Source organism: Typopeltis vanoorti, chromosome 6, assembly GCF_054136105.1.
Source record: "Typopeltis vanoorti isolate ZY-2024b chromosome 6, IOZ_Tvanoo_1.0, whole genome shotgun sequence".
NCBI lineage: Eukaryota > Metazoa > Arthropoda > Arachnida > Uropygi > Thelyphonidae > Typopeltis > Typopeltis vanoorti.
Window position 1 is genome coordinate 86,462,558 of NC_143554.1, and position 23,425 is coordinate 86,485,982.

At 34.5% G+C, this 23,425-nt stretch overlaps 1 protein-coding gene across 1 annotated transcript in view; it reads left to right on the top strand.

The window, feature by feature from the left end:
- LOC150105666 (uncharacterized) overlaps positions 1 to 23,425 on the top strand; it is a 48,980-nt gene that overhangs the window by 19,810 nt on the left and 5,745 nt on the right. The window contains exons 2-3 of the mRNA XM_090394986.1: positions 20,102 to 20,164; positions 21,434 to 22,708. Coding sequence (XP_090251112.1) covers positions 20,102 to 20,164; positions 21,434 to 22,117 — 747 coding nt within the window. The 3' untranslated portion in view covers positions 22,118 to 22,708. The remainder of the gene's footprint in view (positions 1 to 20,101; positions 20,165 to 21,433; positions 22,709 to 23,425) is intronic.

The following is a 23,425-nucleotide window of genomic DNA, read 5'->3' on the forward strand; positions in this document are numbered from 1 at the left end:
TTATCAATTTTTCTTATGAGGGGTTCTAACGCGAGTGAGAAGAGGAGAGGGCTTAGGGGGCAGCCCTGTCTTACCCCCTTTTTAATAGGAACTGGTTCCAAGAGGAACCCGTTGATAGCTATTTGGGTAGAGGCCTTTGCGTAGATGTTTTTGATTGTTTGCCTAAGCCTCCAGCCCACACCTATTTTCTGAAGGATGTCCTGCAAGCACGTGTGTCTGACGCTGTCGAACGCTTTTTCCAGATCCGTAGAGAGAAGTGCCAAAGGGTAATTTTTATTTTTGGCCAGACGGATTAGATCTCTTAAGAAAAAGAGATTTAATTCCATCGATCTACCCGGTATTCCGTAAACCTGGGTGCTTGTTATGATTCTTTCTACACCGCATTTGATGCGGCTGCAGATAATTTTTGCAAATATTTTGTAATCCGAGTCAGTGGGAGCTAGGCTAGAAATACCAAGATTTAGAAATACAGAGCTTATATAAGTATTTTACCAGAACAAGTTGCCATAAGGTGTTTTAACCTTATTAAATAAAAATCTCCGGAGGAGATATAAATGTAGAAGGTATTTTACCTTGGGTATAATAAATGTTAAAAATACCAAGCAATTTTAAACCTGGTTTTACTCCATTTCCCAAGTAAGCAAACAGAAAATTAGTCAAGTTTGTGCCTGCAAGTAAAATAAGTATAAGCTTATAGGTATATATAAAATAAGTATAAGCTTATAAGACATAAGTATTTTAAAGACTTATAGGTAAAATACTTATAAGCTCTGTATTTCTAAATCTTGGTATTTCTAGCCTAGTTCCCACTGACGAGACCTCAATAAAGGTCGAAACCGGTCTGGGTAGTGACCCCTTGCCTTTAATACAAAACATCATGCATCCCCTTTTTGGAGATGTGTTTTGGAATTAAGGGTAAATATTAAGATTAGTGATCAGAGCTTATACCACCTTTACCACGAGTTGCCTTGGTCTTGCACTACCTGTAGGATCAGCTAGACTTGCATCACTTGCAGGCGCAAACTTGACTTATTTGTCTGTTTGCTTACTTGGGAAATGGAGTAAAACCAGGTTTAAAATTGCTTGGTATTTTTAATATATATATATATATATATATATATATATATATATATATATATGTGTGTGTGTGTGTGTGTGTGTGTGTGTACTGAAGTCTTAAAGAAACGTAAGTAGAATGCAAAATTAAAAAAAAAATCAGACATTAAAAATTTTAATTAAAGATTAATCTTTAATTAAAATTTTTTTCCCCGATACTTTCATTCCAAAAATGTTTACGGAAAATTTTAAATACTGTTATTTTACTTAATATAATGCGTTTTAAAGCTCTTTTACTGTAATATTGATATCCATTTTATGAAAGACCTACAAATTTCTGAAAGGGCCATACATACAAAATACATGGAAATTTTTCATTTTTATGAAAAGTCGGGAGAGGGCAGCCATGGAAATTGAGAATGAATGCAATCAAGAAAAGGATGAGAGTTAGATTTTTCTCTCTTAGAGCGGTGTGCGATTGGAATGGCTTATCTTTAGAGGTTGTGAGTGCAGATATTGTGAATGAATTCATGAGAAGGTATGAAAGAGGTGTGAGTGATGTCCTACCTCAGTGAGTTCCTGACTCAATGGAGGTCTCTTGTAGTAATTGTAAAGCCAGTCATTTCAAAAACATGTAGATGCAAATTTATTTCATAATACACTATAAACAGTAAATCAAAATATGTAATAATATAATACAAACGACATAGAAAATTTGCTCCAGAGCTCCAAAACAAAGGGAATACTAAGTGACCAAGATCTAATACTAAAAATATTAGCCTCTCTCTCTCTCTCTACACATGATACAATACAATACAAATACATGATATTGAATTATATTTGAATTTTGAGAAGATTGAAAAATCCTTACGTGATTAGAGAAAAATGGAAGAGATATTTGAAATCAGCGGTCAAAAATAAATCAGAAACAGTTAATAGTTTCCAGACTATTAACTGTTTCTGATTAATAGTCTGAAATTTTGCAGGCCTGTGTAATAACTATCTTCTCAAAATTCAAATATAATTCAATATCATGTATTTGTATTGTATTGTATCATGTGTAGAGAGAGAGAGAGGCTAATATTTTTAGTATTAGATCTTGGTCACTTAGTATTCCCTTTGTTTTGGAGCTCTGGAGCAAATTTTCTATGTCGTTTGTATTATATTATTACATATTTTGATTTACTGTTTATAGTGTATTATGAAATAAATTTGCATCTACATGTTTTTGAAATGACTGGCTTTACAATTACTACAAGAGACCTCCATTGAGTCAGGAACTCACTGAGGTAGGACATCACTCACACCTCTTTCATACCTTCTCATGAATTCATTCACAATATCTGCACTCACAACCTCTAAAGATAAGCCATTCCAATCGCACACCGCTCTAAGAGAGAAAAATCTAACTCTCATCCTTTTCTTGATTGCATTCATTCTCAATTTCCATGGCTGCCCTCTCCCGACTTTTCATAAAAATGAAAAATTTCCATGTATTTTGTATGTATGGCCCTTTCAGAAATTTGTAGGTCTTTCATATCACCCTTCTTCTGTCTGCTCATCCACAAATTATTAGTCTCTCCTCACAATCTACATTCCACAGTTCGGATATCTGTTACCAACTTTTCAAAAATCTTCACCACCACGCCAAAACTACTGATAAGTCAATAGATACATCAATCTTTGCACTACTTTTGTGCAATGGGATTATCATATATTCTTTCTACTCCTGTGGAATGTTTCAATCTTCCCTGTGCTTAGACTTAAATTATACAACCAAGTCAAAGGAACAGTCATTGTTCCCTTTAACATCTATGACGATGTCCTATCAGTCCCTATTGCTAAATTCATATTCTGTTTATGCAGCAGCTCTAGTACGTCCTCAAACATTCGAGTTTCTTCCTCCAGTGTAGAGGTAGTATTGAATTCTGTGTCATACACTAGGTTAACAATCTGTTCTGTATCTGCCATTCGCATTTAGGAGAGTTATTCTTTCACAATCATTGTTCCTTTCTTTTACTTGCAACATAACGAGATAGAATTCTTTTCGGTTATTTGATCAGCCTTTCAAGCCGGTAGTATCAATTTGACTAATGAATAATTCTCGAACGATGACTTGGAAGTTCCATCTGCCAAGCAGTATTTTAAATATCTACAAGATATGTTGTTAATATAGTCACCTATTCTGGGGGCATTCTTCCACTATATTGAAGATATAGCACAGTTGACTGCCATTTTATAATAACCGGCAGCTATCAAGAATTCAGTTTCATTATAATACATACAGTACATATTGAGAACAAATAAAGCAATATTTAACAAGGCAGAAAAATCTAAATGCAGTAAATAAAGGAAGAAAAATTAAAATATCGAAAGTAATCCCCAATGTAATGAATTTTTATTTATGTACATATTTACGCAGGACTGCATCTCATCCCCAAAATTTAATCTCGATTTTCACACGCCAACAAATCATACGTCAGTGTGGTCAGTTGCAACATACAGACGTGACATGCTTGTGCGTTCTTAGCGGTTCAATAATTTACAGGAAATATGACATCACAAAACTCTAGCACGCAAGTTTATAATCGTAGCGTGCACACAACTCGAATTCGCTTCGCGAAAAATTGGTTGCTTTTTTTAGCTTCCTGGTCCTTATGGCAAGAGGAGACGAAATGGTTACGACATTCGAATTTATGGTGGAAGCCATTTCACAACACCGCATCTCTGAATAAATTATTTCAAAGCTGCTTTTCTGTGAACTGCAGAAACAGAACGTGATAGTTCGCAAATGATGGCTTGTGAATATTTAAAGAACATGGGGGGGGGGTTCAGAGAACGTAAGTAACATACTAGTGGAATTATACTCACTCTGTTTCAGGAATTATATATTTTATATCAATAGATAAACAAAAATCAATAAGAAAAAAAGTTTACATTGCTTAACATGTTTGAATCCAATTCCAGATATATTATCCAGTTGCAGTGCCAAACAGTTAAAAATCAGAAATCATGTTGGGGGGGGTTACCCTAGGAGGGATTTTATACATTATATAATGTACAAACTCATGTTTATGAACAGGACCTCATGTGCTTTAAAGGATTTTACATGTTGATTTCAAAAATACGCAGAGTCTTTCAAGGGGTATAAATGGCTTATAAAGCTGTTTACGATTGTTAGAATTGCTCGGAGAGGTAAAGGCTACTCTCACTTGGCGATTTTTTTTTTTTAATGTTCATCGCATTACAAATGTTTGTACTATGTAAAAATTACATTTCGCTATCTTTCGTGTTCAGTTATCCTGAATAGAGTCCCTGTTTTAGTCTCATAAAAACTGAGAATCAAAAGAAATTGCGAATCTTTATTTAGATATATCGAAGGCTGAGGCCAGCTAATTTTAATCAAAATTGCACTATAGGTTGGGGGTTTAATCTTATGGAAATAACTCGAGCCTTTCTAATGTGTTTCTGTTATTCAGTTAAGTTAATTTTCTAATAATCAATAAATTGTTATTATTATTAATATCCAGCAGGAAAGAGCCTCAGTTTCATTACCGAATGAAAACTTAAGTATTTGAATTAATAGGAGCGTTATTCCTAAAGCTATTTATTCAGTGTTATTTAAAATGCCATTCAACTTCCAGTTTTAAATATTTGTATTAGAGATTCAAATATATTGTTTCAACGTATCATTATATGCATTTTACAAAATGAATCTCAAGTTTGAAGAGCGCTTTGTGAATATCAAAACAAAAACATTTCCTAGCGTGAGTAAGCCAGCTTGTGTTTAAAATATCCTTTACAAGCGGAAGGAAGGATTGCAACGTTCGCTCTTGAATAGAAAGTCAAGTTACTTTGCCTTGACAGGCCACTAAACCCAACAGTTAATGAAAGATGATTTGGGATTTAATTTGTTAGTTTTATGATGTAATTAGTTAAGATATTAGTTTTTAACACCTCGCTATGAAGCTGACATCAAAACCCAGCTGCTGTGAAATATTTCCAGTTTCGGCAATGGTCAAATTTTATCTCAATCTTACATAGTTCCATTACATTAGTAAGAGAAATACTCTCGTTTTTCTCTTAGGCTTCAAGATGTGAGCATATACCAAATTTGTCTTTCTTGAGCGTTCAGGTATAAAGAGCACACAATTCTAAGATAAAACTTTATTAGTTTTATTCTTTACTGCATTTCGTATACTTTTTTTGTACACTTCTTCTGGAGAGTTTGTCAGACAGGAGATCTTCATTGTATTGAAGCTTGAATAGAATCAATTTGAAAACTGGTTTAAGACTGGATGCATGATGGTATATGCACTTAGCTGCAATGATCATGTTTCAAAACATCATGTGTATTATATCTCAAGTCCTTCATGTGCGAGGTTTTTGATGAACGATGATGCTTTGGTTTTAACTACACCGAGGTGTTCGTAGCATTTCAGAAAGTACTATGCAATTACGCATCCAATTGTCAAACCAAGGTTTTCAACCACTGACAATCCAGTTTGATACGGTAGAAGTTTCTTGTCGTTTAACTGATATATATCGAACAAACATGTTCGAAAAAGTGTATAAAAAGAGGTATACGAAACTAATAGAGAAATGTAGAATTATGTGGTCTTTATACCGAAATTATCAAGAATTTCAAAATAAACACAGGAATCTTAGAAACTAAAAAAATTGTTTGTTTAAAATTGCTTTGTTTCACTACCGATGATGCCCTATGGTTGGAACGTCCATCTTCGAATCCTGTCAAAACCCGAGGATCATTTACAAGAGCTTCCCAACTGAAAGCGTGACGCCAGTCTTATAATCGAATATAGTGCGACGTTTTCTGTATGATTTTTTTTCTATGCGAGTCAGCGCACTGACAGGAATAGCAGATTGTGACGTTTCTATCAACAGTATTTATTATTATTATTATACGGGAATCTCTAGAAGGAATCCGAAAACTTTGTGGGAAACCTATACTAACCATTATTCACACAATATCTGTTATACCTCTTACATAATTCATTTCAAAGCACTCACAACCTCCTCTAGCAATTCATTCCAGTTATTCACCACTCTCTAAGCAAAAAATCTAGTCTGAACACTAACCATACCCTTGCACAACTTTCAGGGATGATCCCTGGTTCTCTGTCTACTCGCTATGTGAAAATTTTCATTAGTGTCAATCTTATACAACTCCTTGTAACAACTTATAACTTTCTATCATGTCCCCTCTTTTTCCGTCTGTCAACTAGACTTTTCAACTCACACACCTTCAGTCTATTCTCATAGGGGTATTCCATACACCTGTCCGGTCACCTGCTTAGTCACTCATCTTTGGATCCTTTCCACTACCTTCTGATTCGCAAGTAATCCAAGTGACCAAATATGTGCACAATAGTAAACATGTGGCCGAATTGTATTCCTATAAATAGGGATAATAATATCCTTATCTTTACTTGTCAATGTTCTTCAACATCCAAGTAATCCCACTGAGCTATTTTCCCAACTTCTTCAATATATCCCCTGAACTTCAACTCTCTGTTTATCATTACCCCGAAGTCCCTGGCCTCAATTTCTTGCAATCAAGTACCATCAATGTAATCAGCATGCAATCTTTTCATCGGGAAATGCATAACCACCTTACATTTTGCAACATTAAATTGACAACCACTACCATTCACCCATACTGCCAGTCTATCGCCTTTATCAATTATTGGCCTCCCCAGTTTTGCATAATTAGCAAACAACCGAATATTCCCCTGAAATCATGAAAAAAAAAGTCAAGCAACTTGGCTGTAACAGGTCATCAGACCTGCACGTCAATCATAAGTCGGGAAAAATATGTTGAATTTGAGATTTCATTTGTTAGTTTTATGATGTAATTATCTAATTCATGCATTTGCATCTTATATATATTTATGTACAGTACAGGTATCATATGATCTGATTAAATAATTGTTGTTCATCTGAAACGTCATGGAATACATTTAAAGATCAGACTAATACCAGCCAAATCAAAGATTTGGTTTTCTGGATGTGCTTTGCTTTTGCCGCAGAGTTAAAGCAGAGCAAAATCTCTGTTCAAGTTGCATGAATGCTGTTACATACTATTTATCGGCACCCTGCGATATTTTTTTTTAATTTTTCTAAAACTCACAAAAAAAAAAACGAAAGTAGCATTTGCCTTATTAAGTTGCAAGGGATCTGCTTGGAAGAGGACTGCATTGAATATCAGTAAATGCCGTAATGTCACAGGAAATATTTCATGTTTTTTCGGCTAATAAGCATCAAAAAAGTACAGCCGAAACCGTCATTTAATTCCAATGTCAACATAAATATTGCAACAATCGTGTCAAAAGTCAGTCTCTCCTCATTAATAAAAAAGTATCGTATTAATAAATAATATAGTACTGCATTAATTAACTGCAATTTAATTATGTTCTATTAACATAAGTTTAAGTATAGTTAACATTTAGCTGTTCTATTAACTAAAGTTAATACAGTTAACGTTAATTGACTCACTAAATAATAATGACAAAGATCGCTGTCATTTAGTTTAATTAATGATAACAGATAATACACATAATGCAACAAGCTTCCTTGTAATGATTTGAACGTTTTTTGAATTTAGCGGAAACAATATTTGAAATATTTTTTCTAAAAATTCAATCTCCGAAAAGAGTCAAATTGGTTTTCTGAACCACACCCAATGATTTTATTTATATATTTATTAATATTTTTATGTGCTGTCGATTTAAAAAAATCAAATTCTCTGTAAAAGTGAAAAAAGACTGAGGGGAAAAAACTTTTATTATAAACAAAATTATTTTTCAATTCGGATTAGAAAGTGAAAAAGACGCTATTTTTAAAATGTCTGAATTCACCAAATATAATTTCTTATAAAAGGGACTATAGAGAAGAGAATTTAGTTGCGTACTCTCTACAGAACTGTTTTCTAAACGTAGTTCCTTGTATTTTGCATGGTCCATTACTTTATGACAAACAAACTCAGTTCTTGGCAAAAAAAGACCCATTAATCCTCTCTCATTATCCCAAATTTATATTTACCAGACTAACTTTTCTCAACTTTTGGACACAGAATGATTTACTAGTGAATAATTTTTTCATTTCACATTGTATATAGACTTTATTTCATTTTCTTAAGATTAGACAGTAATTCAGTTGGTTTAAAATATACTTTATGGAGACAACACCTTCAGTCTGAAAAATGAGTCCTACACACACACGGGGGGGGGGGGGAGATGAAAAGTTGCGATAAACACCTGGAACAAAAATGGCTAGTTTGTGCAGCAATGGAGACTTTTTGAAGACATAAAATCTGTGACCGGATACCTTTCCCCTCATGAAAACTTGAGAATGGCTATCCTAAACATTTTCCGATTGGAAAATAAAATTTTAGCTCGATTTTTTTAAACTATCAAACCACGCAGTAAAAGCTGAAATCGCACTATTATTACACACTCATTATACGAAGAAAAATATTCATGTTTGAATCAAAGTGCATTGTCCTTCCTTCTTCCTAGCTACACTGGTGTGCGGTTCCGTTAGTAATTTAACCTGAGTTTGAGTTCCCAGTATGTTTATGTGATTTACCAACATATTACCAGGTCGCTAACCTTACTTAGGGTGTATGGCAAAACTACAGAATGATATGCAAATAATGTTAGAGGCGATGACCTCAGCAGCCTGTCTCACTTAGCAAGTACATTAGAAAACACGTTATCCAGTAAGCTTTATGCCCTAGATCTTCAGTCATTTGTATAAACTAAATCAAACTCTTCTCTTGCATTTTTGTTCCATAAAGACTATTTTATTATTACAGGGAGAATTTTTATTTTATTATTACAGGAAAATGTTCTATATAGTAAAATAACTCAGTGAAAGAGCATTAGCGATTCTTTTTATATTGCAAAACTCCTTTCCATGAGCACAAAAACTAAATAAAACTTTTCGTGTCTATGGTGACAGACTACTATACTGGTACTTTCTTTTTTTTTTTATTTTATTTCCTCCACTCACATACAAAAGGAGATGATATTACAGAAACAGTAAAATGCCCCAACAGACCCATTGATACAACTGACACTATATGATTTAATACAAAAAGTGCTTTTTCTTTTCATCCATGAGATTAGACAGATGACCTATTGATTTTTAGTCTCAAGATATTCAGAGTTTGCAGATAAATCTCTTTAGATATAATAAGGACATGAAAATTCTTGACGATTTATTTTAAAGAACAGGTTTCACGTATATACGACTGCGTAAAGCAGAGGATACATTTGTCAATACCGTGAAGAATACGCCACGTTCTACTGAAAACGGATTTGGCAAAATATCGACTCTTTCCAACCACATTGTGTTACCAGGAGTAACTAAGCCTCAGCCAGCTACTTATCACTGACGTTCAGGGTCTATAAAAGTATGTCTGTCACGAAGATATTTGTAGATAAAGGAATTTCATTTCTAGTACATGAAAAATGAGAATTCATTTCTTTCGATCTACATAGATACTGTGTTGCAATACAGTGGAAAAAAATGAACGAAATCATAAAGATCGAAAGTATAGAAAATTCTAAATTTTAAGTGTTTGTTAAACATTGGTGTATAATATTTTATATATTGAGAGTACCCCCCCCCATTTTTTTAACATATTCAAATTGCCACACACAAAGTATACCTCATTTAAATACTGCATAGTATTCAAATTTGCTATACTGCATTGAATGAAACTAATTTTTGCGATCATCGCTGTGGAAGAAAATAGAAAGTCCTTACTTCGATTTGTATCCACGCTATGCGGCCTGGTTGGCCGAGTGGTTAGTATATTTGCTCTCCTGACAATAGGCTGCGGGTTCACATCCCGCCATGGTCGTGGAAGTTTATTATTATCTTTAGGTGTGAGATGAAATTCCTCTCACACCTAATTTGAGATTAATGCGAGATCATACCAGATTTATGGAGAACCCGAAGTGGCTTGAAAAATTCATATTTGGTTCTTTAAAACAGTGTTTCCAGATTATGTAAAAATAAATAGAATAAAAACTTTAGCACACTATAATAGAGATTTAAGAACCTTTCGTGGGTAAGAGTCACATTAAAAAAACTGGGCAACGTTGATTAAAGATTTGTAACTACGATCAAAATCACGAATCTAAAAAAATTGTTTATACTTCTGAAAACAGAAGTTTTCCCTTTCGAGAACCAACCTTCATTATTGTTGTTGAAGATGGGATCCATGCAGTCTAGATTGCTACTTACATAAATTCAAATCTATAACAAGAACGTTTAATTCCTTTTAGGCAGCCAGATGACATTCGTCAACAGTTTCATAAATGCTTTCATCTGATGACAATGACTTCCTTATCTGAGCCAGAAGCAGAAGATTTATTATCCGTCAATACTGAAATATCTTGTGATGATGGAGAAGGTATTAGACAGTGAGGAATTGGTCTTAACACAGTTTCTAAGTATTGGATAAATTTTATCAAATATTTGTTTTCCGAGAAAATCCACATACTTTGGTAATAATCATTTACGTGGTATTTTTGATTCTCTTCAAATCATTGGTATTACAGAAATCATAGACTGACTTTTTTCCCTTAATTCGCCGAGAAAAATGAACTTTACACAATAGGCATCAGCAAAGAGGAGAACTTTTTTAAAAAAAATCCTACTCACTTATTTCACGACCACAATTATGAAAGGATGCATTCTTTACTGCATGAGTGATGTTTTGTTGCTACTTAATACTTGAAACGAACCATACATAAAAGTAGTTCGCTCTTGTTTCATAGCGCAGCTTTTAAATGTGACTGTGATAAATCAAATTCAAATACATCTGGGCACAAGTGAGAACAGAACTCAGAGAGACTGAATTTGTATTAGTTACTTGATGTAACATATTCAAATCATCTCTCTATTCATTTATCAATTACCTGCTTAAGAGTTCTCATCTACCGAAGGATAATTAAGCGACAATAATTTAAAGTTTGAGTATTATCACTTGAATAATTCATGATAAAATCTTTTAAAATCTTAAAGCGCACATCAGTTAAAAATTCCTTACGTGATGGACGTTTTTTTGGGATTGTAGAACCACGAGATACATTAGAATCTCTTAAATTAATTTGATTTGCAAAAATAGTTTAAATTTGTTGGTCATTGTTTTGATATTAGGACGCAACATTCGTGGGATGGGTAATTCTTTGCCTTTTGAAATTATTCAAGCCAATCGTCGAGAAAAAAAAATAAACACTTAAGTGAAACAATATCAGATTATGTGCTTAATATAATAAAATAGTAAAGGTCTACTGCCATTTTATTTAGTAATGCTCATGTCAGAAGGAACTTCCGCAGCTCAGTCGGTATAGACGAAGCCCTTTGGTCGGAAGGACGTGGGTTCGATTCCCGTCAGTGACGTAAGGAACCTTTATCTGGTCTCTTTCGACGAAAGGTAAGTTAGCCGGTCTCATACGGAGGTGATGGGGGTTTCACCAGCCATATGCCGATCCCGAATAAAATTGGTGGTGGGGGGAAGCAATGGTTAACCACCCTGTAAAAATCTCACCGGGAACACTTTGTGGGCAATGACTACCAAGTCACCTACGGTGGGAAACTGAAAGGGAAAAAAACACCACCATGTTACAAGGCATGAGGCTTATTCAGTGAAGGAAATCCTGTGCGGTCCGCGAGATAAATTCATGAATAATAAAAAAAAAACACCACAAAAAGTACGTCTACTGAGTTAAAAATAATTCATCTATTATTATTCATCCGTACAAGACAAGCTGAGTAATCTTGAGTAGGTATTTAGGCGATGTAATGCAAAGGGCTTGGCATTCCTCTCTATATCTCTCCAAGAGTATTTTTATGGGGGACGGTTTCCTGCTTTGCGGAGGGGGGGGGGAGAAGCGAGTTTCTAGAATAAAAGGGTTCCTTTTATTCATTTCTAGAAACCGAATAAATTCGGTTAGAATAAATTAGAAGTCCAAATAAAAACACCTTCACCTCCGTATGAGACAGCTAACTCACCTTTAGCTGAAAAGTCCCGTTCTTCGTGTTCTAGCGGGATTCGAACCTAAGTCTTTCCGAGCAAAGGGCTTCGTCAATACCAACTAGCTACGAAGGCCCACTTAAAAATAATATCGCATCAAAACAACTAAAACATTACTAGTATGTATTATCACCGCAGTATGCTTTGGCTCATGTAAATAAATTTATGAAAACACATGCAAACTTTTAATGTAAGTGCACTTTTTTTTTCATTCAGTATATACATGTTCTCAACCTTTTACGTCTTATTTTAGGCTAAAACTTCAAATCCTATGTATACTTTTGTCCTAAACCAGTGAAAAAACATCGCTGTTGACAATAACATAGTCAATGAGAGTTTTCTTATGCATTGCATCTTCTCATGTGAATTTGTGCACATTTACATGTCCGAATATGGTGTTAGTAATAACTATTCCATGTCCTGAGCAGAAATCTAGCAGGTAATTATCATTATTATTAGCTCTGTTCTTTTCTCAAATTTTCCTCAAACATTCTTACATGTCTGGTAATCATTTCCTACTCTGCTGTTTAGATCTCCAACAAGGGTAACTTTTCCTTTTTCGTTTTGTCAGCTGCCTTCTCTAATGCCTTGAACAATTCCTCCACTTCTTCTTTAGTAGAAAACCTTCTGTGGGATCACCATAAGCACAAACAAGTCTCACTATCCAGTTATCTATTCTGATATTAGCTCACATTCCTCTACTTGATATTGCCTGCCATTCAAGAAGATTATCCTCATATTTAGTGTTTAGTACTATAGCTTCAACTCCTTCTTTTCCCTGATTGCTATTGCCTGTATATATACATAACATCTTGTATTTGTTGCTTAGAAAGATCACCCGTTTTTGTCTTCTTTGTTTCAGTAACACCTATTATGTCGATCTGGTACTTATTCAATTCTTCTACTAGTTCCATTTCTTTTCCATTGATGCTTCTTATGTTGATGGTGTCAATCTTGATCTCTGCTGATGTTGAGTTGGGGGTTTGTTCCAGTAGCTGACTTTTCACCCTGGTTCCCTGAGGAAAACAGTGGGGGCCCTTGTTTGAATGGCCGACGCTCCAGCCGTCACGAAATTCCATCATGTTATACTACCATTTTGAATTATGGTTTAAGTCAATAAGAATACAATTTGGTTGGCTAAAGCCAACCAAATTCGTTCAGTTATTCGTTCAGTATCCAGGTAGATATCCAACAGAGTGCACCACGAGAAGGTGATGACTGGACATCAGGTTAGAAGCCTTGATCGGTTTTCGCATTCATCAAAAGTCTATATAGAGTCTCCTCCCAGTTATCCAGCCTTGATCCTTAAAGTTTAAGGTTTAATAGTGATTCTAAATACCAAATGTCATTGCATTCCAAACAGTGGTACGGAATTATCAATATCAGTTCGATTTTGTTTAATAGATATTGTCAGTAAAATACACCGATGGAAATAAAAATTGAACTTTATGTATACAGCCAAAATCCATATTTTATTAAATTCCACTTAGCCATATTGACTTATGGTGTATGTAACTTCCTCACGTTTTATCATTTGCATGCCTAAATGATCAGAGTGAAACAAAAAAAGCTGGAATGGCTATACATTTTAGTAAGGATTCGAAATATAATTTTTCAACAAAATCACAAAAAGCTTGAGTATCCAGACAAACTGAAAAATCGCTCTTATACGAATTTTGCGAAACGTTTATTAATATTTGTGAAAATTTTTCTTGCTTGGTTACGATGCGTATTATATTTGACAAGAAATTAGATTATTGCTAAGTATAATTTACTTCAAACTGAAAAGGTGCATCAACTTATTATTAAATATTCTTGATAAGAGGAACTTTCCACAACTATCTCTCATTCGGAGTATGTAATAATACAGTTATACATCTTTTTTATTTGTATATGGAAAATATGATTTCTGCACTAATTTAATCTTAGTATAATCTTGTATCTGGTTTTCACTGATAAGGACTCAGTAAAGGTCGAAATTGGTTTGGGTAGTGACCCTTCTGACAATATTTTGGTATTATGGGATACCGAGGCAACTGATGTGAAATCAACATCGGAAGACGCCTTCCCATATACAAGTAGACTAGTCTGGTAGTGAAGTTATTTCGTGCATTCGCTTGGGTACAGGATTAAAATAAGAACATAATTTCTTGTGAAGTATAATACATGTTTATTAATACTGTTAACATTTACAAACAATTCAGTTAAAAGTTTAATTAGATTTATAAAATCCTTGATTGCATTTATATATTTGGAAAGAGTTTTAGCTAGTGGCTGAATTAAAGTAGATGCAGCTAAGGCCAAGAGATGCCCGTATCTTGTTTTTATTAAATAGGTGTAGATGTGCATCAAATAAGCGTTTTCTGATCATCTGTCTATCCTCCTATTCTGATCTGAGATCGGCTAACAGCTACATTTCAAAAAAGATCCAGGAAAGCTCAAATTCAAGAAGAGAGGCATGATTTTTTTTTTTCTGTAAGATGGATGCATCCCGAAGGTTTTTTTTTTTTTTTTTTTGTCTATCTTGTGAAAGGCGAAACACAATAGCTTGACTCTGTACGCATCTGGAAACCATGTTTCCTACTGAAGAATCCATAAAAATCTTTCAAGCTCAGTAATGGGATTCGAACTCTTGACTTTCCTTTTTACTAGTAATAAATAGAAAACTCTTCTGAATAAATTGGAAATCAGCCTCGTGGAATTTGCTCGCGCAACATTTCACGCAACGGCTCCCCAGAACTGGAAACCAGATCAATAAACTTAATTATGGGTCTCTGCAGTGAAGTGCACAAGGAGGGCACCTGTCGACTGTGCGCAGTTGTTCCTACGTATCAGCGGTTATTTTAAGTTTGCTAAAAATCCAACTTAATTGGTTATAACTTCAGACGCAAATAAGGAAGTAAGCATAGTTTCATTCTTCTGGGACCTTCTGCTGATTTTATAGCTAATTGGCTCATTTTCTCAATATATCCTTTATGCTTACAGCATTGTTTCTCATTTGAGTTGGGTTCGTATGATAATTACACTATCGGTTCTCGTCCAAATAGTTGCTGCACTCCTTCCATTTATTCTTCATTAAGAAATGTTCAGTATAGCGGAAAAAGTTTTCTGTGGTGGCAATAAACTTGCAGCGGTGCTCTGTATATATATATATATATATATATATATATATATATATATATATATATATATATATATATATATATATATATATAGCAAACTGGCTTTCTCTAATGGTGTTCTGGTAAACATCTGTCAGAGTCGCAGAGATGAGATAATAAAAATAGACCATATCGCTTGTGTGTAGTATTGGTATAGAAGATTATAATGCATAAAATTTTGGAAGTTGTAATTTATCTTAGGATAGTGCACGAAAGGATTTGTTGTTGTTTTAAAGGAGGAGGAGAAAGCTATTTTAACTACATTTACATAGAAATTCGTAATTTCACCACTACGATGCATGACATTTTTATTGGGCATATGAGATCCGCTTTTTCTTCATGATCCAGTAAGCTAAAGACTGATAGCACTGTAACTAGAAATGTAAATGGAACAAATATATTCTCGACAGTTTCTGGCTTTAATTCTGGGGAATAAGTCAATTTTTTGGGGGAATAAGTCCATTTTTGTAACAGCATTGCTTCAGACGGCTTCTTAATTGTTTGAAATTAGTAAAATCAATTTCAATTTGATATCATTATGAAGAATTTGAATATATTTTTGAGAAACTTTTTATATGAACAGGAAATTAAGTGAATTTCAGAATCCAGGAAGCTGAGATCGAATTGAAGTGCATCCTCATGACTGCATCTGCCATCCGCAAGTATTCTTTTTTTTTTTTTTTTGAGATGCTTCATCTTTCTACCAAATAGCAACATGGCAGGTTCACGGGTCTCATATTTTCAATCTGTGAAACATTGATTTCATCTTTAGCTGTCTATGCAAGACACAGTCGCTTCTAAATAACAGCAGTTGTATTCGTACCAAGTTGCTTTCACATATTGCGAGAGGCGGTTGTCTAGGTAACGAATTCTCCAGGTTTCCCGTTGCTAAGTAACAAATGCTGTTATCTAAACAGCAAATGAATGCGTGGGTGAGAGTCTGACGTCACTAGACTAACGTCATCCGAGCCGGAAAAAAAGCATGTGTAAAGAAATGAGACCCCTTATCACTGAACAGATAACTTGAAGCAAGGGACATCAGACACTGGCTTTATAACTTGGATACTTATATATGGATTGCTATTTATACCTCAAGTATGTTACATGTAGACGTCTTCCTAAAGTGTGCTTGCTTAGGTAAAAACCAATTTTATCCCATTGTTGAATGCTTCTCTCTTTATCTATAAACTTACTGTTTTCCGATAACAGTTAGCTAGTGTTTGAAACGAGGAAATAGAAACTCAATTACACAGAAAGCGCACAATTAACTCTTATTACTACTATTAATCGGTATTTTTCTAATTTCAGAATGACAAATTTAAACTTAAACGATATGTTAAATGAATCTAAAGGTCACCTGCTAAATATTTTATCATTATAATATATTGTAGATAACAAAATCGACTTATGGTTTTTTTGCTTTAGTATTCGAGAACACTGTAGAGCAGAAGTGTTCAGCAGTGAACGTCAAGTAATTAAAAAAAGGAAAGAAACCTAAAAGCGACACACATTTGTTTGCGAAAAGTAAATAGAAAGAACGAAATTTATTGACAAACAGAATTATGAACTATTTTTGTGAATATGAACTATATCCAGTTGGATAGAGAAACATAAATGATGGCATTCACATGAATAATATTCAAGTGGAAGAAACGGATTTGTCAGTTTCATCAACAATTTTACCGTGTATTCTGAAATGTAACGATGCGATACCATTTGTTAAAAATCTTCGGACAGAATTGTAACTATTTCTATTAACAATCTGTATAACAGAACAAAACCGGAATGTTCAGCAGGAGAAAACTGTCACTTCTTCAAAGACAGACTAATATACTTCCTGAATGAAAACGGAAATCGATCCTGGGTATAGGATACCCGAGCTGCATGTATCATATCTACTCAGTTATGGGGGTAAAAGATTCGAGTAACTTATTAATACTGTGAGAATAAATAATAATACAGCAGACTTGCAGCACATGTGAAAATGAGTTCATTCAATATCTTGTAAAATTCGTGAAAACTTAAAAAAGCTAATAATACCAAAAGCTTACACAAAACGGATAGAAGCCGACTGAACTAGCGCTTTCAAAGAGGAGGTGGATTGCTTTTGTTTTGGATTTATGGCCGAAGCAACTATGGCTATGGGGCCAGTGTATTGTCCGTAGATCGAATGTATTCGTCTGTGTATCTTGGAAGGCTGATGAATTCCAAGAATCTCAAACCAGTCAAACAGATACGGAATGTTCTAAAACCTGATGTGAAACATATAGACAGCGTCTATATGTTTTTGTTCAAGGACTGTCCCATGTCTTACAAATATGATGCCTACTGATCCACACTGATATCTAGTGGAATAATTATCTCCGTGATATTTAGGCAGGTGATTATAAGTCAATATTATTTCAGTGTAAACAGAAATACATAAGCCAAAATGGACTATAATTTGGTTATGCTGAAATAGATGAATAAACAGACACAAACAAATGACTATTCTTGACCTCCAAATCATGTGAGATGGATGGCTGTTTATTGTCATTGAGCATTTAGATGAGAAAGCAGTTTCTGGTTGAGGAGATAAAGCTTCCGGAAGGGACACCTCCCGCTTAACCTCCTCATAAGATGGTGAGCTTTTTCTCACCTTATTTATTGTAAAGCTCTTATAATGGTTCATTGTATCCTGGAAGGAATTTAAACTTCCTTATAATCAATGAGCGGTGTCACTGTTTGATTATATACAACTGTATTCACATAGTAACATCATTTTCTGAACTTCATACTCCTCTTCGAAATAAATTTTTATTTCAAAACTTAGTTTGACTGCATTAATAGAGAGATGAGTGAGCACAGAGCTGTTTCAAAAACAGATCCAGATGGACAATTTCTTGGCATCAGTATGCAGAATCCATCGCCGAACAAACTGTGGCAATGGATTCTGCATACTCGCGTTCTGGGAAATAGGGAAATGTCACGGCTCATATTTCAAAGAATAGCGATATTCCTATGTAGAACGGATTATTGTGCTTAGTCTCATCTCGTGATAGAGAAGGATGAAATATTGAGAGATGGAACTTATTCTTGATGCAAAGTTTTGCCTAGCTATGAATCTGAATTCTGCTCAAGCCAAAAGACAGCAATCAGCTCTTTTCATGTGGATTTGTAACAAATTTACAGTTACAAAGAAAGAAAGATCGATTTCTTCATTGAAATTTCTTCATACAGATATTTATCACAAACATTCTCTTTTGAAATGTGCACCATCGTCTTCATATTTACTTCATCTATAAGTAAATATCTCATGTGCTGATGTGTAAATCATCAGCACATGTGAAGGACAGCCTGGTTGGCCAAGTGGTTAGCATATCAGCTTTCCAGTCAAGAAGCTGCGGGTTCGAATCCCGCCAGGGGCTTGGATGTTTGTGATTGTCCTACTACCCCTTTACCATATGTGCTGTAGTAACCTGTGTCCTGGCGCAGTATGACCTTTGATGTATTTGCACCATAAAAATCAAAAATAACTAACTGATCTGAAGTAACCCTTTCATTTATTTAAGTGTTGTTTGAAAGGGAATACTTCGTTGTATTGGTTTTATTATCGTTAAAAATCAGAATGTATTTGATATATTTGTAAAGTATAATGTACCAGATTAATTTCGAGCTGATAGGTTATGCATCATTAATAACTATAACTTTTATATCAGTATCAAAGTAGTCCATGGAATTACACATTCGATGGTAATAAATTTACGAATATCAAGAAAAGCTATCATAATGCATTCTGTAGCTTTTAACTGAAAGTATGCAGTTTTTTTTTTTTTTCTTTTGAGGTACGTTTCGGAATACGTCATGAGAACAGCAGGGAGTGCCAAATTTAAGTTGCGGTATCACACATTAACGTACAGATACCGGTCTAAAAGTTTAGGATTGACATGTAGTTGGAATGGAAGTTGCAGTTCTTTTGAGTTGGTTTCACCAGTTCAGCTTTATATGGAGTCTAATTAGGGACATCAACGAGCCCTTGTGATTTAGACTTTTCCAGTTAAGATGAGTCAGCATTCGTATATCTTTATAAAACGGAAGAATTAAAAAGTAACGCAGCTCTGCTAGAAAGAGAATACAAACGGAAAGATGGCGCGACATACGTCCTTTTGGTAGAAATCACGGGTTCAAATCTCAGGAACCTTTATGAGAACTTTTCATTCACAGGTGAGTTACCTAGATTTGCACTCAGTGAGCAAGATTTTAACTTAAAAAAAATAGACGCAAATATTCTCCAGAGAACATACATACATAATTACCAAAGTAGTGATGGATTGATGCCGATGCCTCTCACAGTAAGTCTTGGGATTTCATGAAGATACCAAGTAATAATAATAAAATTCAAAACTTAACAGTAGGCTGCAAAACGACGCTTGCGGGCAATATACTTGACAAAGAAATCCATAGTAGTCAGAGAGTGTTATTCTACTATAGATTTACATCCGTGATGGATTTCATACAAAAATAATGAGACGATTGCGGCTGAAACAAGAGTTTGTTTGTAGTTTAGAGTATAAATATTACTGTTGCTATTTCTTCTTATTCTCTTCTTCATATACCGCGATCGAATAACATTATTATTTGTTAAATATGTATCGATTTATGTATTAGATATTATATTAAATTTTGAAAAAAATATTACTAACATATTAGATAACACTGTAATAAAAATTACTGATACATTGATATTAGCAATATAATGATAGCAGATATTATGCTTAAAACTCATAGAAAATATAACGAGTAATTGTTTTCCCCCACCTTTTACTTTTTCTAGGATAAACTGCTGAGTAGATTAGAGGAAAATGAACCCGAACTGGCAGTATCTCAAGAAGAAGAGGTCAGTAATACGTATTTATTATAGATACGGTAGTAAAATTCTCATATGTAATATTAGGTGCACACTCAGTTTTGCTTCTGATATTTGTCGAAACTGAAAACTGACGCAAGTCCAGTGTCATTCAACTGCTAGAAATGAGAAAAAAATGTAGCTGAAGTGAATAGTTTAGTAAGTGACAGTAAATTAATTACCATTGAGTACATCAATGCAGTATTGAAAACAATTCCCAAAAAGTAGATATTCGACGCGAACGGAAACGTGACCATTATGATGCTCCTGCACTTTCAGCCTAGTTTGTGCTGCAATTGTTGGTCAATTACTGATTTTACCCTCTTCCACCCATCCAGTTGTCACCGAGAAAATTTATATGGATCCGTGTGACCTTTCATTTTTTTTCAGTCTAAAGAGAACCTTAAAAGTAAGATCTATGAGACGATAGTTTTTAGCTACAATACTGAAAATGCATATGGGACAAGAGAGTGGAACGAGTACACATGAAAAAGAGGCCTACTATGGAGTAATTTCGTTTCTCCCTACTCTGACTGAGAACAATAATTTGATTTTCCGAGATTTATTTTCTGTAAGTTTTAATTAGACACCATCCTCAAATAAAAAATATAAACATCTTGTTAAAAATGCAGTAAAAAGTTTATTTGAATGCATTTTATTTAAAAACTATAAATAATAAAAGACACTGTGACGGCTTTGAAAGCGTTTGTTCAGTTGGTTATGTAAGAATTAAGTTTTAACTGGTAAAAGAGATAATACTGCTACATTCAAATGTTTTTTTTGCGTAAAGATTGCTATTTCTGAAAGAAGTAATACAAAGAACAACTGCATACCTCACAATGCGTTTTTATAAACAATTAGTTTCAATGATTTTTTAGCAAATTTCTCATGCAACATATCCTTATTTGGGAAGTTCAATCAAACTTAGGTTAAATGTTTTGAACGTTATGTTTGCGAAGCATTTTATTTATGAAATTACACTTACACATTTCTTTACTGTTGATTTTTCTTGCTGATTAATTTTGTGCTCTGCTGCTTTCCGAATATAGTAAATGTGGCTTAACCCTATAAATGCAAAAGAGCATTCTTTTCTTTGTCTCACATTAACTTTATCTAACTACTGAACTTCGAATCACCAAAAAGAATTAACATTGTGTTTATTAAATTATTTCATTTCGGGAAGAATATGTGAAAATTAACTTGCTAATTTTGTTTATTCATAGTTTTAGTTCATCGTTCTTATGTTGTTGTTTGTTCCAGTGTGCCATTTGCATCAGTGCCAAGGCAACCATGCAGACCTTTCCCTGTGGGCATAAAGTCGTATGTCGGAAATGCTTCGTTAAGACCATCCAGATGGCGGTATCCCAAAGGATGCTGCCGCTTCGTTGTGTTATATGCCGCGCCAAGATACTCCGACTGAAACAGTCCGCCCACGCTGCCGCCGAAACAGTAGGGAGTGCTTCCTTTCCGTCCGTTTTATCATGCAGGTCATCTCTTCCACCCCACGTAGTTGCTGAACATCTTGTGTTTTCAAGTTTGGCCAGAGGATCATCTTCATGTCTGTCTACTCTGAGGAAAGATGCCACCCTTGGAACCGCTGAAGATCAGAATCTCCAACAGGTTGGTTTTCCTTGTGCCAAAGTGATACTGAAGACACCTCACTGGCGCCGTCCTAGGGCCCGTTCCCGCACTACTCCACTCTTACCCATCCCAGAAATGGAAGAATTAGAATTGGTACAGTCGGTAAGATCAGTTTCACCTCACCTCTGCGCTGATAAGTCTGCTCAATATAAATTGAAATCGAATCCTGCTGATGACATTCCAATTGGTATTCCATTAGCTTCAAAAGAGGGTGGAAAAAATAAAGTGAGCCCATGGTCCTCTTTGGTGCGGTTATACCCGTTTCGTACTCCATCATTGCTGAAGCGATTTCGTCGAAAATAAAATAAACGCAATAATTTCTCCCATCAGGTGTCGCTTTTTTGTAGCCAAACCATCAGAAGTTGCAATATTTCTTAATTTCGCATTTGTGAGGATGTTTCCTTTGGAGACTTGATTAGCATTGTGTTATGTGTATCTATGTAACAACCAAAGAAGGGGAAACAAGAAACAGATAATTTATATGCTCGGCTTTCGCAAAAAATGTTAAGATGGCTTTTTGATGTTGAATCATGTTGAATTTCCTTCATTTCAGTAACTACTGATGAATGTGTCTTTGATTACGTTCATACATTACGGCCTCTACCAGCGCTCATATTTATTCTGAATGCTTAATGTTAGACAAAGAATATTAAAGATGATGCAATTGCAAAAATTTGTACTGCACAGCAAATGCTGACTGGCAAAGATATTTTGGTGGGCCACTGATCAATTCCAAAGGACAATGGTTATCATGAGAATTTTCCATGACAACGGTTTCGAAGCAAACACTACTCCTATTATCTGTCAACGATATGTGCCAAATAAATTTTGTATATCAAAATCATTCAAGATATTTTCCCTTCAATTTCCACGTCTTCCTCTTGTATTTTAAAGGTAAGTTTTATTCAAGAAAAACTTTATTTTTAAGTATTTTGATGTGCAACCCACCCGCGCGCGGACAAACCTGTTAAAATTTCATGAATATTCCGCTTCTTCAAAGAGAAGCTGTCACGCGAATCCCTTAAAGTTCATCCTTGTTATAATGGCCGATCCCAGGATATGAAAAATCAGAGCGAATTTTGTAGTTATCACAGTTTTTTCTCGTTATATTACTTTTAAGGGCTCTTCAAATTGATTACCTTCGAAGGCCTGCACACAAAAAAAGTCTAGCTTACGACAGTTTTATGATAAAAGATTACATTTTAGGCTCTGTCTTTCATAAATGATCTCTAAAAAAATAGCTTGTAATCTTATGAAATATTTTCCAAGAGTTTTCCGCTTCTCGGAAGCTAGAATAAATATTTGAAATTCTGATTAGAAGCATATTTTGGACTTCTCCCCCACCCTATTATTGAAACATTCAATCCTAATTTAGCTGGCCTCAGAGGTAGGTCGGAAGAATTTTTTCTGTAAGAGATTTTTTTTATAGTTAATTTAGACAAAAAACACACCAAGAAACGGCTTCACTAAATCTTCAAACTTGTTTCCAGAGTATTAAATGAAATGACTTTCCCCTTTTTTATCTTCAATAATACAGACATTTTTACTTCAATAATATAAATATGGCATTCCATTTTGCGATAAATATATCACAAATAGTGCCTCTTCAAA